The sequence below is a fragment of the Ciona robusta genome, chromosome 9 (assembly GCF_009617815.1).
Source record: "Ciona robusta chromosome 9, ASM961781v2".
Taxonomy (NCBI): domain Eukaryota; kingdom Metazoa; phylum Chordata; class Ascidiacea; order Phlebobranchia; family Cionidae; genus Ciona; species Ciona robusta.
In genome coordinates this window covers 6,029,299-6,042,796 of record NC_143243.1, presented here as the reverse complement: position 1 = coordinate 6,042,796, position 13,498 = coordinate 6,029,299, and the positions used below count along the sequence as shown (strand labels likewise).

At 37.1% G+C, this 13,498-nt stretch overlaps 1 protein-coding gene and 1 pseudogene across 2 annotated transcripts; both read left to right on the top strand.

The window, feature by feature from the left end:
* Positions 1-45: 45 nt before the first annotated feature.
* On the top strand, positions 46-2,392 carry LOC149731638 (voltage-gated purine nucleotide uniporter SLC17A9 pseudogene; annotated as a pseudogene). Its single transcript, XR_016385676.1, has one exon. The product of XR_016385676.1 is annotated as a voltage-gated purine nucleotide uniporter SLC17A9 pseudogene (transcript).
* Positions 2,393-2,413: 21 nt separating this feature from the next.
* On the top strand, positions 2,414-12,193 carry LOC149731637 (mitogen-activated protein kinase kinase kinase 2-like). The gene is made up of 17 exons (XM_089884526.1): positions 2,414-2,554; positions 2,784-2,930; positions 3,156-3,257; positions 3,581-3,730; positions 4,144-4,275; positions 5,072-5,148; positions 6,202-6,344; positions 6,574-6,664; positions 7,435-7,517; positions 8,146-8,238; positions 8,484-8,632; positions 8,946-9,071; positions 9,735-9,906; positions 9,983-10,045; positions 10,108-10,174; positions 10,358-10,496; positions 10,707-12,193. The coding sequence occupies exons 1-17, from the start codon at positions 2,477-2,479 to the stop codon at positions 10,797-10,799; spliced, it is 1,905 nt and encodes a 634-aa protein (XP_089740652.1). The 5' UTR covers positions 2,414-2,476; the 3' UTR covers positions 10,800-12,193.
* Positions 12,194-13,498: the final 1,305 nt, after the last annotated feature.

Here is a 13,498-nt window from a genome sequence, read left to right as displayed (position 1 = left end):
GCAGTCTAACTTGCCAAGAAAAAGCTGGATTTTCCATATTGAAGAATGAAAACTAAAGATGTCCAAGTTACTTTCAAGTTTAAGGACAAAACCAGTACATTTTGGGATAAAGAAACTCGTAAAATGTGGGTGATACATCTATTTGTTTTAAGTGCTATTGTGTATGCCGCTAGGGTGGCTATGCCAGTCTGTGCAACTGCAATTTCCAAAGAATTTGGTTGGAACAAAGCAGACTTGGGTGCTGTATTGGGTTCTTTCTTTTGGGGTTACGTTACCACACAAATAGTGGGAGGGTACTTCGCTGATAAAATTGGTGGTGATAAAGTTGTTTTTGTTGCTGCTGTCTGCTGGGGCACATTAATACTTTTCACGCCTACCATTTCAAAACTACATGGAATTTTTGGAAGCTCTATTATACTTCTTACTGCTGCAAGAGTTGGGTTAGGTGTTACACAGGGTGTACATTTCCCTTCTATTGTCAGTCTGCTTGCACATAAGGTTCCAGAGGCCGAGAGATCCTATCCTATGGGTGTAATTCTTGCTGCTGCAAATCTCGGCTCTTTATTGTGTGGTGGACTTGGCTCTGTTTTGCTGGAACATTATAGTTGGGAAAGAGTGTTTCAAGTTTTAGGCCTCATTACTCTTTCCTGGACTTACATAATGTGGGTTAGTGGCAAAAAACAAAGAAGTCTTGTTTCTCTAGATACCACCAGTCTGCCATCACCATCACCTATGCAGAAAACTGAAAATGTACCGTGGAATCTGCTGTTTACAAAAAGTGCAGTTTGGTCTCTTATTTTGGGACACATATGCCACAGTAATTCATTCCATATCATGATATCATGGCTTCCAACATTTTTCCATGAGCGTTTTCCTTATGAGAAGGGCTGGATATATAACGTTTTACCCTGGACGATGTCTGTCCCAGCTAGTATTTTTTCAGGCTGGCTCAGTGAGCGACTAATCAAAAACAATGTGAGTGTCACTTTCACTCGGAAACTTGCACAGTGTGTAGCAATGGGTGGAAGCGCAATTTTCTTTGTTATACTTTCGAGATGCAAGACATTTTGGTATGCTGTCATCTGTTCAATGCTTTCTATAACGTTTCAGACAGTCCATCATAGTGGGGTGGTGATAAACCCACAAGACATTGCTCCTGCCTATGCAGGTTCAGTGTTTGGGGTTATGAATGCCTTTGGTGCATTGTCATCCTCTTTCGGAGTTTATGCCACAGGTTGTATTCTTAATACCTCGGGCTCATGGACATCTGTTTTTAATTTAATGGCTGCATTAAACATTATGGGTGCCTTGATTTTTGTCACTTGGGGAACAGCCAAGAAAGTGCTTTGATGTAAAAAGTGTTCAGTTTATTCGTAATTATTGTGCTTGAAAAGACTATTCTTGTTATGCAGTTTAGCAAATATATTCAAACTTTTTTTATTGTGATTTATTATGAATGTTTAGTTAGTAACTACTCCACTGTATATAATCAAAATTTAGTCAAATATTTTTGCCATAAGAGTTTACCTAGTTGCATCATTACATTAGCCCCCAATTTGATATATCTCTGCAGCTAATCATGTATATATTAACGAAATGTAATGTGCAATAATAGACAACCATATGTAATACTTTACTTTTCAATTACAGTCCCCTACCATTGTCAATATTTCAATGTTTCCTTCTCTCTATAAAATTGTATATACTTATCATATTTGGTGTGTAGCTACCATGTCTTACATCTAATTATGCAATATTGTTCAATAGGAAATTTAAATCACTTGTATAGTTGTGTTTGACCTCAGTGACCTTGCAGTGCCTTCACTTAATATTATTATATGCATCACAATACTGAAATTACTCCCATTTTTTTCGTAAAAATTCAAATATTATTTTACCCTCTAGGCCTATGAAGTATTTGTATGCAATAATTAGCTATTAATACTTACAATTTTTGCACATAAAAATATGCATCTCATTTCTCTATGTTACCTACTATTTACTAGGTAATAAAAACTGAATTGATGCCTAGTTTTATTGGGTGGACCAATTTTATAATGCACTGTTGCTACAGTATAACAGTTGTTTAATCTTTTCCATTACTGTTTGCCTCTAACTTTTAACAAAGGTTTCTACTATTATTACAAAAGTGCCGTTCTCACTACAGTCATAAGTTAACTCTTTTATATAAGTTTAAAATTATGTCTTGTTTTTTTGTGTTATGGTGTATCTCTGATCAGTTTAAATTAAAACTTTGTTTTCCATATTTAAATCCATGAAAAGCTTTAGCGTGTAGTGTCAAATGGTCTCAAGGTGTCTGGCATTTTTAAAAATATTTTAACTTAATATGAGATTTTAACTTATATAAACATTGGTGTTATTTGCTGCACAGTTCCATGTGTTGTATACCTCTGGCTAGGTAATGTTTCTTGTTTAAAATTACCCGCTGATTTTAAAAATCGGATAAAACAACATAATGAATCTAATGGAAGACCCACTCAACTCAATCTACAATGACTTGTCAGCTCTCCAGGATAAAGTTAAGCAACCAAAGGTAATATCTTTGTATTTAAGGTTTAGTAATCATATCATGATATATATATGTATAGTATATGTCTAGTCTTGGTTGTTACTTCATACAGTTACTTTATTTTAGCGTATAACCGCTTGTGTAGTTAATCATTTGTTTATTGTTTTAAAAAGAGATTAAAAAGTTTTCTTGCAGTTTTGAAAACAATGTTAAGTAGGCTACTTCATTTAATTATTCCTAATTATTTTTCCAGGGTGTTCGAGTCAAATTTGAGTTTCAATCTGAGCGTCGAATTGTCCAAGTGCAGCAACCCCTCACTTATGACTACCTGCAGATGACTGTGCATAGAATTTATGGGAAGTCTCTCTCCATGTTGTTTTGTCCAGGAGGACGTAATGAGGTTAGTAATTATACCTCCATGTTTCAATTAAGTTGTCAAATGTTGATGTGAGGTAAGGTAAAGTTTGCCCATTAATTGTTCTGAATGAAGTATATGCAATACTCCTAATATTGCATAATTAATTTGTTTGTTTATAATCTAAAATTTTGAGGCTGTATGGCCATTCACCAAAAGCTTTGCATCCTATGACTTAACTATTTATTAAAACACTGAGTTTAATTCCAGCTGCAAGTTCCACTTCAAAGTCAAGTGGATGTAGACAAAGTGGTAGAACTGTTAGATCGTAGCACTCATCAACGAAATTTAAAGGTCCACCTAGTTGAGCAGGTGTGTATTCATTTTATATGATTTTCAATTCACCACCATGAGTCTAAGACATTATTTGTTAGACCTTACTCTCTTAATCACTAGTGTCATAATATAAACAAGTGGTTTGTGTCCTTTTTCCTTGCTGCAACCACTTTTAAATCACCAACCAGTTCTTGAACCCCTTTTGAAATTGCTTATATAGAGTAGACCTAAGCAAAAAAAAAACCATCCTAATGATTCAGCATCCATGCACCTTAAAAAAAATGTTCTCACAACTCTGGTTAAGGAACCCTGATATAAAATGTATTTGGTAATTCAGTATAATTATTAATTATATTTAGATACCACCCACGGCTTCACCTACGTGGCAATCGGAGCCTTCTACCACTAGAGCGCACTCTGCATCTTCTCCGGGTTCATTCGAGTACTTCAAATCATCCTCTTCTCCGTTTGCTGAACCTCAACCTCCACCAATAAAGTCTCCAACCCAAGTAAGGGAAAGAATTGTTCTTGATGCGTTCTAGTAACACTGCAAAACAAATTTTATTAAATGAAGCTTTGAGTTTGCACAGGACTCTTACCATTGGCATTATTTTAATGTTTTTCTATCATTTTTTAATATTTTAAATAAGATTTTCAGAATTAAACAGTTTTTCATAAAAAAACTTACACACTATTAATAATTTGGCTTAAAAGTTGTGTGTGTAAATTATAGTAATTCATTGGTAAAATATATATTATTGCTAAAACGCAAAATTTGTCTAATATCCATATTGTCTTTTAACCAAAAACCTAAAATTCCCAGCCTTGAAATTAAAAAATCCAATTAGTCTAACTTGTTTGGCTTTGAGCCTGTTAGGCTGTTCTGCTACAATCTAATGAGCTTAAAATAACCATTCCGCAGCGCCGATCCATGGAGCAACGAAAGCACCGGTATTCCCCACCGCCTGGAACGATTGACGACAAGATTATTCAGCGGCATCGTGGTTCAAGAACCTCCCTTAACAGTGAGGGTGAATTCATACCAGACACGACGGTAAGTAAGGAGAAATTAACCACTAATGGCTCATTAAACGAGAGCCCACGAATTGGCTGATAACAATAATAGTTGTTAAACACTCCTTCAGTTTCGGTTTCTAGGTGTAGCTACATATGTGTTTATAATTAGAAAACCTTATGCACTTTTACATTGATTATTGCCTTAAATTAGCAAGTAGTATTGGTGTACTCTGAATTTTATTTTATTTCTAACTTGGCTGTGCCTTTGCCAAGGTATAACATGGTGTCTGTTTTTGTAGCAGATGTTTCATATTATTTTACGGTAGTATTAACATGTCGTTTGAATGTAGTGCCATGCACATTTAATACATGTCTGAACTATGTGTTAAACTTTTTGAGAACCGCAGGTTTTTTTAAATCAGACAACCGTAATCAGAAAACATAATCCGACAACCGTGTGTGTATATCTAATACCATTATATTCTTTTATGGCCTATAAGTTCAATGCCCTAAGGGCTTACTTGTTAATCTATCATCTATCGTACAAATTAAGTATTACCGTCGATTTGGGAATTACATGCAGTGATGTCACTCGCACTGGTCTGTTTACTTTAAAGCGGACTTCCAAGAATCGACATTAACGTATTTTGTTAACGCTACTTTAACCAAGGACCTGCGTTATATCCCACGTCACATTTCGTTGTTTTGACTGCCAAGTACGCGCAGCCTAATTATAGAACACTCCACGGATATATTTATATATTATTTTACCCTTCCACCCCCGTTATTAGTGTCGGTTGTTAAATTCACTTATTTTTATGTTGTTTACGCAGATTTTCAGTCCACCGTCAGCAGCCTACAGCAGTTCTACATCCCTAGATAGTTCTCTGTCTAGTCCTCAAATAGCAATGTAAGTGAACAAAATTGATTCTTTTTATTTAACTTTCGATTGAATGTCACTTTTTATTTATCAAACCTGTTCCCTATTTAGCTATCAACGTCAACGTGATATTTTCATACTTTTAGCTTAAGAAATTCGTACGTATACTATATAATACACATTGAAATTCATTAAAAATAAAAGTAAAACGCATTAGATTGAAAAATATCCCAAACAGCTTTTTATGTAGGCCAATGTTCCCGCATAAGATAATATACCCAACCCAAGCTTAGGCATCTCAGTTCTTAATTTCATTGCTATGGATCCAAACGAGCATGGTTGCCAACCCACAGAAAAAAATCCGGCCATGTATTTTCCAGCCAAAGCTTTCTTATGCCGGCTCTATACGCTGTAATCGTATGTGTACGTACACGCTATTTCGTGTATAAGGATCCCTGGTTCCCAGTCATCAGTATTATTGATTAACGTTAATTTCTTGTATGTGTCATAGTTGGTTAGTCACTTCTTGTGCGGCGCCTCGGGGCTTTTTTGAGTCAAACCGACAACAGTGTAACCTGATATACACCTGAATGTTGTCTTATACGGCATAACACGTCGCGTGTGTAATTTAAGTTGTCCAAGAATGGACTTACCACTTACAGTGTTTCATTTTATTTTTTCTTTCAGTGTTTCCTGTTATTTTGTAAATCTTTTAACTGAGAATCATGTTTTACCCACAGTGTTTATTGAACAATTCTTTTTGCTAAATTTAAAAATCTCCTGGGAACACTAGACCTCACGTGAGGTTTGCCGTGTTAAAGCCACGTGACTGAAACTGAATAATTAAGTATCTCCAACATGAGATATTACACTTGTATTTGGCTCTTACGGCAAAAACTTCGAGTCCAGGCGTTTTGACATCCTATTGAGGTCGTCAAAGGGATAAAATGCAACTCCCCATTTTACCCTGATTAGGACGACCTGAAAGGGCGTCTCCAAAATACAAGTATATTATTTATAGCAGCAACACTATATATTATGAAATTTAAAATAAGTTGTTTGAAAAACAATATTTAATACCAGGGAGCCTTGGCAGTCGGGGTTACATGGGGCTTCTTACCCCGACGAGGAGATGGAAACCTCACCATCATTTCATAGAAAAGGGGGCACTTACCCTCGTCGATTACATGCGCAAAACGTATCAGTCGAAGAACGAAAATTGGAAAGTAAGTCCAACAACTCAATGTGCCAATCATAACAACCTTTATTATTAGAAAACTGGGCATTTTGAATAAACGTTAAGCTTATACATTTTTGGTTTATTTTCTTGATAAATACGTTTTTTAGATAGGTTTACTGATAAATACAAAACAGTTTTTCACGACTTGTTGCTTTGGGAAAGATATAAATACAATTAATTAATTTCTCTTACTGACCAATTATCTTCACAAATAGATTCCCGGACATTTCCACGCATCAGGCCATCGCTTAGAAATGCTCGTTTCTTGCCAAGTCATTCACATTTCTCGTCATCTACCAACAATATGTAAGTTGCTTCAATTACATGAAATAATATTCCTCAGTTTTACTTTTATATTTAACATTATTTTCGTATATAGTGGGGTGGGGTAAGATGGATATTGTTAGCACTAAATATCCCATATTTCCTAATTTTGTTTTTAACATTAACAACGCACTTTTAGAGTCGAAAGGATACAGTTATATAAATCTGTCAATATTCTTTGTTTATTACAAAATGTAACGATTAAAGAAATGAAAACATGAACCATCTTACCCAAAAGTACCATACATAAGCAGTGGGGTATTATTATTTAGACATCCGAATATTTAATTATTGTTCTGGTACACATTATTTTAAAATTAATGCAAAATCAAGTTGTGGGATTGAGCAACTTTCAGTGTTTTCGTTTTACTGGCGGAATGTCTCCCGCTTCATCAGCGACGCGGTTACCAAAACAATTCTGCTATATTGACCTAACTCCCTGAGTTCAGTTAATTCCGCATCAAATATTAATGAGTTCCGGGTGCAAGCTCAGCCTCTGCAATACTCCGCATGCAAACTGCCTATCGTAAACAACTTCAGCCAGAGAACAAAGAAAAATTCGGAATTGTGCAAAATAGCAGCATTTTTCGGCAAAGATTTCCCAATGTCCCGACTCCCGATCCCCCGCATCCTTAACGATATGCCTAAAGTTTGCAACCCTTTTTTAAATTTTTTTCTGTTTATCATTGTTAAGCACGTTACAGATTTTTGTGTGCATTTTCATTTACAAATCCCGCACTTTTAATTTCCAGGTCGTCTAATTGCAGCAGCACCAGTAGTGGATTGGAATTAGAGGAACTTCATAATCAAGTCACCACATCTGGTTCATACTCGGGTGAGTTTTACCATTACACTGCAATGACTGCATTACACTATTTCTTGTTTTATGTATAAAATCTCAGTACAGATCAGATCATAATATATACGAAAATAGAATAAAAAAGTGTCCTATCTCCCCCCATTTTACCATTTGTATATATTTCCAAAAAATGTTGCGCGCTGTTATATACATATACCACCGTTTACTAATAACGTAGCCACTCAATTACGTATATCCAAACATTCCTACGTTGGTGGCAAACGAGGATATAAATTCCAGACATGTTTAATGACGTTTGCTTTGCTCAAAGTCAAGCCTGCGCGTGTTAGCTTATAACAGAACATGGTTTGTGCTTTAGGGAAACGCTTGTTAACGTCAGAAATGTAAATAATGTTCGTACGTACTTTACTCGCGACAGTGTGTACCTACCCTGGCACATTTTAAATATCATATTATACTTTTAAAGTTTTGTGATGTTGCTGCCAGCCATATTATTACGAATACGAATCTAACTTTATCCTCGTTTGGCCAGAAAATGACAGTCAAGGCAATTCATGCGACCTCGGGTTGACAACGTTAACGTTAAAATACCATAAGTAACTTTGCCAAACAAACTTTAATGCAGTATTTCCACAAATATCAGGTTCTAACCACCGCGCACATCACCGAATGAGTGGAGGTGACGGACTTGTCATGGATTCTTCATTCAACTCACTCATTGCCCCATGCTCCAAGTGTAAGCATATTATATTTTTGGAGCCGACACTCAGAAACATGAATATGTGTTCTGTTTTTGTGCAACTTGTCGTATAATCGCTTTATAGATTTTATTTGATCCCCAATGAATATCTTACATAAAAACTTAGCGCAAACAAGTACAGTATTTCTACTCTGGGTGCACCCGGAAGAACACCCCCTAACAATGTCTTTTATGTTTGGAATTTTAGTCATAGGTTTTCTCAATAACAACTTTATTTTTAGCTCCAAAAGCCCCGGCCAATTGGAAGAAGGGAAAGGTGCTTGGACATGGTGCTTTCGGAAAAGTCTACTTAGCGTATGACGCTGACACCGGCCGAGAACTGGCCGTCAAGCAAGTTGAAATAATTGCAGACAACAGCGACGCTACGAAGGTATAACGCCGTTTGATTGGAAACCGAGATCCGTTTAACACTGTATAATTTGCAAAGAATTACCAGTTACTCGTGTTGTATACGGATTTGGTGGTGAAAAGCACTTGAGTTTATCATGTGATCGTACTGCGGTATCGCGGTTTGCTGATACGATTCGACCTTGTGCGAGACAGTTTAAGATACTGTGCTGCAATGTGCAGCAAAAATTGTATACCAAATCCTAGTTTTTCTTCTTCGCTCGCCTTGGCTGGTATATTAGTGTCGTACAACGGGCATATGACTCATTAAAATATAACTACAAATTCCACCACAGGAAATCAAGGCTTTGCAGACGGAGATTGAGCTTTTACGGTCGCTACAGCATGAGAGGATAGTTCAATATTACGGTTGTACTGAGGAATCGAACACACTTTCTATATTCATGGAATTAATGTCCGGAGTAAGTACTGTGTACATGAATTGTAACAGTGTCCTAATTTTTGCACAATACGCCACCATACGTTTGCCGATCGCTTATGCTTAATTTACAATAATAGCATTTAAATGCAACACTACTATTGGGAGATGCGCAAAATACTAAAAACTACATTGTTTTGGCTTTTGTATAGTTCGCATTTCATCTTGTCAAAACATTATGCGGCCTTGCGATTGACAAATATTTGTTTCAATACGTAATATACTTGCGCTAATACTTGCGCATGTCACAAGGAATGTTTGCACTACGACGTGATGCTACTTATGCTCCCATTTCTCCGCTCCGACACGCCCAAAGCAAGCAACCAAGTTACTATACTATTTTAACGACCGAATATTTATTGTAACTGCTGCGTTGTACCGAAAGCAAACTCATGAATGTAGGAAAACAGCTTAGCGGTCGTCTATACCGTGGTGAAATATATTGTAGGCTATATAACGGTCGCAATGTTACAATCATACACTCATGATTACCCGTACATACGCTCTCTAAAAGTTACATCACGTGGTAACTTATAAGCGGGCACAAGATGTATGAAACAGAACATTCGTGTCATAACGATTGTCGTTCCCCCGCACGCGCGGGTAAATAACCATACATTAACGTCATATCGTTTGCTTCAACTAGGGATCTGTGAAAGACGAGATAAAGGCTTATGGTGCCCTTACTGAGCCGGTTACGTGCAAGTATGCTCGGCAGATCCTGGAAGGTCTTATTTACCTACACGGCTTCCAAATCGTCCACCGTGACATCAAGGGTGCGAACGTGTTGCGCGACTCGTCGGGCAACGTCAAGCTAGGTAAACAAAACCTATATTATATCGGATTATATCAGCGTTCGTATTTTCCATAAACACCTTTTAACCTCATTTTTAGGTGATTTCGGCGCTGCAAAGAAGCTGCAAACAATCGTGACGTCATCGGGTCAGACAGTCGTAGGTAAGTATTTAGTGACGTCATTAAATGGAACCGGTTAGTAATCCAACAATACTTTACCCCAGGTACACCATACTGGATGAGTCCAGAAGTTATCGAAGGTCGAGGTTACGGACGAAGGGCGGATATCTGGTAATTTGGTTCTTTTATTCTCCTATTTTAGTCGCTGTCTTCCGTCTTTTCTTCTTTTTCCATGTTTTTCTCTGTTTCTAATTGATTGTTAGTGCTTCCAGCTGTAATTGATTGCATGGAAGTGTGCGAAGCAGCATTCACAAATACGTTTGTTTCTTATTCAATTCCCAATCCTTTCCACAGGAGTCTCGCTTGTACAGTGGTAGAAATGCTAACCACCCGACCACCGTGGTACGAATTCGAGGCGATGGCTGCTCTGTTTAAGATCGTGACGCAAACCACTTCACCTCAGCTACCCCCTAATGTCTCACAAGAAGCAAAAGTATGTCTTTTTAGCTTTAAAATTCTTAATTTTTCAGTTTAGTTTTGTTTAATGTCGCTTTTTGCATTATGCCAAAGTTATAAATGTGCGAAGAAATAAAAGTGTAAATAGTTTAGACAGTTTAACTAAAGCAAACGCGTTGGACGATAATTTTCTGTCTAGCTAAGCATTTTCTTAGTTCCAATGTACTAAAAACGGAATAATTTCTAGGATTTTCTTGGTGTGGCGTTCGTAGATAAGGAACAGCGACCTTATGCGGCAGACCTTATGAGCCACAAGTGGTTTACTGGCAACTACTTCTAACTTGCTCACAAAGGTCCTGTGTTACATCACAATCTATTACGTCACCACCGCGCCGGCGCGTGGAGGAGACAAATATGGCGTCCCTCCAAGAGAAATTGGTATATTTCAAGTTAAGTACCAAACCCCAAGCCCAGCATTTTCCTCAAAAGTTCAATTTCCGTCGATGTTTCTAGAATCTATTGCAGTGTTTCCAGTTAAATCCCGCCTCGCGAACATCCAGGCATCGGATCCACTTAACGGGAACACTTTTTGCTGCAATATTTTTTGATCTATATTATTTTGAACGCTCTTGATGCCTTGATTTTGTCAGCTTCCACCTAACGCGCCATTGGTTTATAACGATGGAGTCATATTCCCTTTTAATAAGTGGAAAAGGAAAGCACTTTTACATTTTTTTTACTTTTTTTTCTCTACAAGTGTAAGCATCTATCTTACACATACTCGAACCAAATTCTAGATTGGGCTTTTAGGACATATCGGGCCACGGTACAATATTTTTGACAATCCATAGTCTACAGGGAGGTAACATTGTACTACATATTATGTAGCGCAATATGCAATAACGATGAAAATGAGCTAGTAGCAAGTTTACCAACGTGCTTCACTCCGTCCATACCCCAGCCTATTTACCGTGCCTGAATTTCTGGTCTACGGTTGTTTTTTTCACAATAATATATTCGCATCGTCCTGTACTTTTACCCATTTATCGCCTTTTTGCATTTTTTTAGCGGAAATCGGCGACTGTGTTTTACCAATTCTTCTTGCATCTGCGTCGATTGAAATGTTCCTCTCTTTCTTTATGCCTTTTTCATCTTCTCTCCTATTTACCATTTTGTCGTTCCAATGCAAGAGCGCCGTCCGCTACTGGCTGTTCATACATTTTCTTGTGAGCTCACCACACACAGTGCTCTAAGCCATACTAAATGTTTCAAATTTGAAAAACACTTTTCTAAAAAACAAAATCATGGCCTACTCAGTACATTGTATTTTGTCGTCTTTCAAAATCAATATGCGTAATATTTCCTGACCTTTGTCTCTCCAATTTAGTACTGCTACCGTAGCACGGCCCACAATTTTAAACACTGTATAAAACTTTTGCCCGATAAATGCATTCATATAACCGTTTGCTTGCTACTAAATTAACCAAAAATACTTTCCTGTACTATCACCATTCTATTTCTACATTCGAAATATTTTTTTCTTTCCCTTAAATTTTCCATCAGTGTTGCCACGAAGGAGAAAAGCGATCCAACCAAGCGACCACGCTTCCAAAAGTTGCAGGAACTTGGCACCACTGCTGCCTCGCTTAGTAGTCTTGCATGTTTCAATTGTTTATGTATCTATGCTAACTATCCACCGCCGTTGCACTATCTAAAGTAAACGGTTTTAACTAACAGGTGAAGTGTTTGAAACGCTTTTTTTTATCCTCGCCATTAGTTGTAGCAATAAGACTAGAGAAATCAGCGACCGAAAAGAGTTCGAATAGCGTGTTAAATTTTACTGTGCTGTTCACATGGACTTGGGTTTTGATGTGAATACTGCACGAAAGTCGTAAGAATACCTAGGGCTTACTACACCCGGAAGTACTTTGAGTAATATTTCCAGCTTTTCGCGGCTTGCAAGTGAACAATACATGACCTGGGAATTCGGGAACGGTGCCGTACTTATAGGCCTAAGCAATGTTTTTCGACTGTAAGAGTAGATTATGCAATATTAATCAATCTTGCCATTGCAGGAACTGATCAATTTACTGTAATGAGTTTCAAGTCGGATAACATTTACAATGGACTGTCACATGTGAATATGAGAGACCAATGGAGTGGGTTCCTTTAGAAAAGGTGCTTGAATAAGGTCAGTTCTTTATGCGGAAAGGGCGACTTATTGCCAGCTTTTGAACTTTTCTTTCTTTTAGTATTGGAAGTATTGGACGAAGGGTACGTGGAATTGATCTGACAAAATTAGTCACCAGTATGCTTTTCGATTGATATAGCGTTTGCTATACTGTAGCATAAATGTAATTGGTTTGCATATAACAATGTATGGCTATAAAAAGATATTATTAAATGCAGACTTTTTTCGAATACCAACTGCTGGAAATAACGGCCGCTGTCGGCGATGGAGACCAATATAGTCCTACGGAAGCGCATGCGCAGTGATGACACCTGAAGCAGGTATAAGAGTGCATATGAAGTACTGTAGTTTGTTTGCTTAGTAAGAGTATCAGTTGAGAACTATATCTTTTAGAAATATGAATCACATTTTAAGTAAAAGATAACGAGTTAGGCGGCGGCAGAGAGTATACAATCAACTAAAAAACATTTTCAACTAACTCTTTATAGTTTTTAAATATATTTCGCCTGAATTATACAGCGAATACAGTCTTAACAGGTGCTATATCGTTGCCTAAAAATAAGAATGAGAAAGAGTGTGACGATGGAGGCAATCAATTACATTACCCAGTCAAACATTTATCGAAGAATGCTTAATATAACTTAGTTTTTCTGTTTTGTGGAGGAATCTTATTAACTGTCGCCACGCCGTAATATATATTTATGCAGTACTGTGGAGTAAGATGGGACACCTTTACCACATAATATCCAAATATCCTGATCGTGTTTTAAACAATTAACAACGGTCTGTGGGAGTCGTGAGGAAACAGTATAGTTATTTAAATGATCTTTGTTTACTGCCAAATGGAA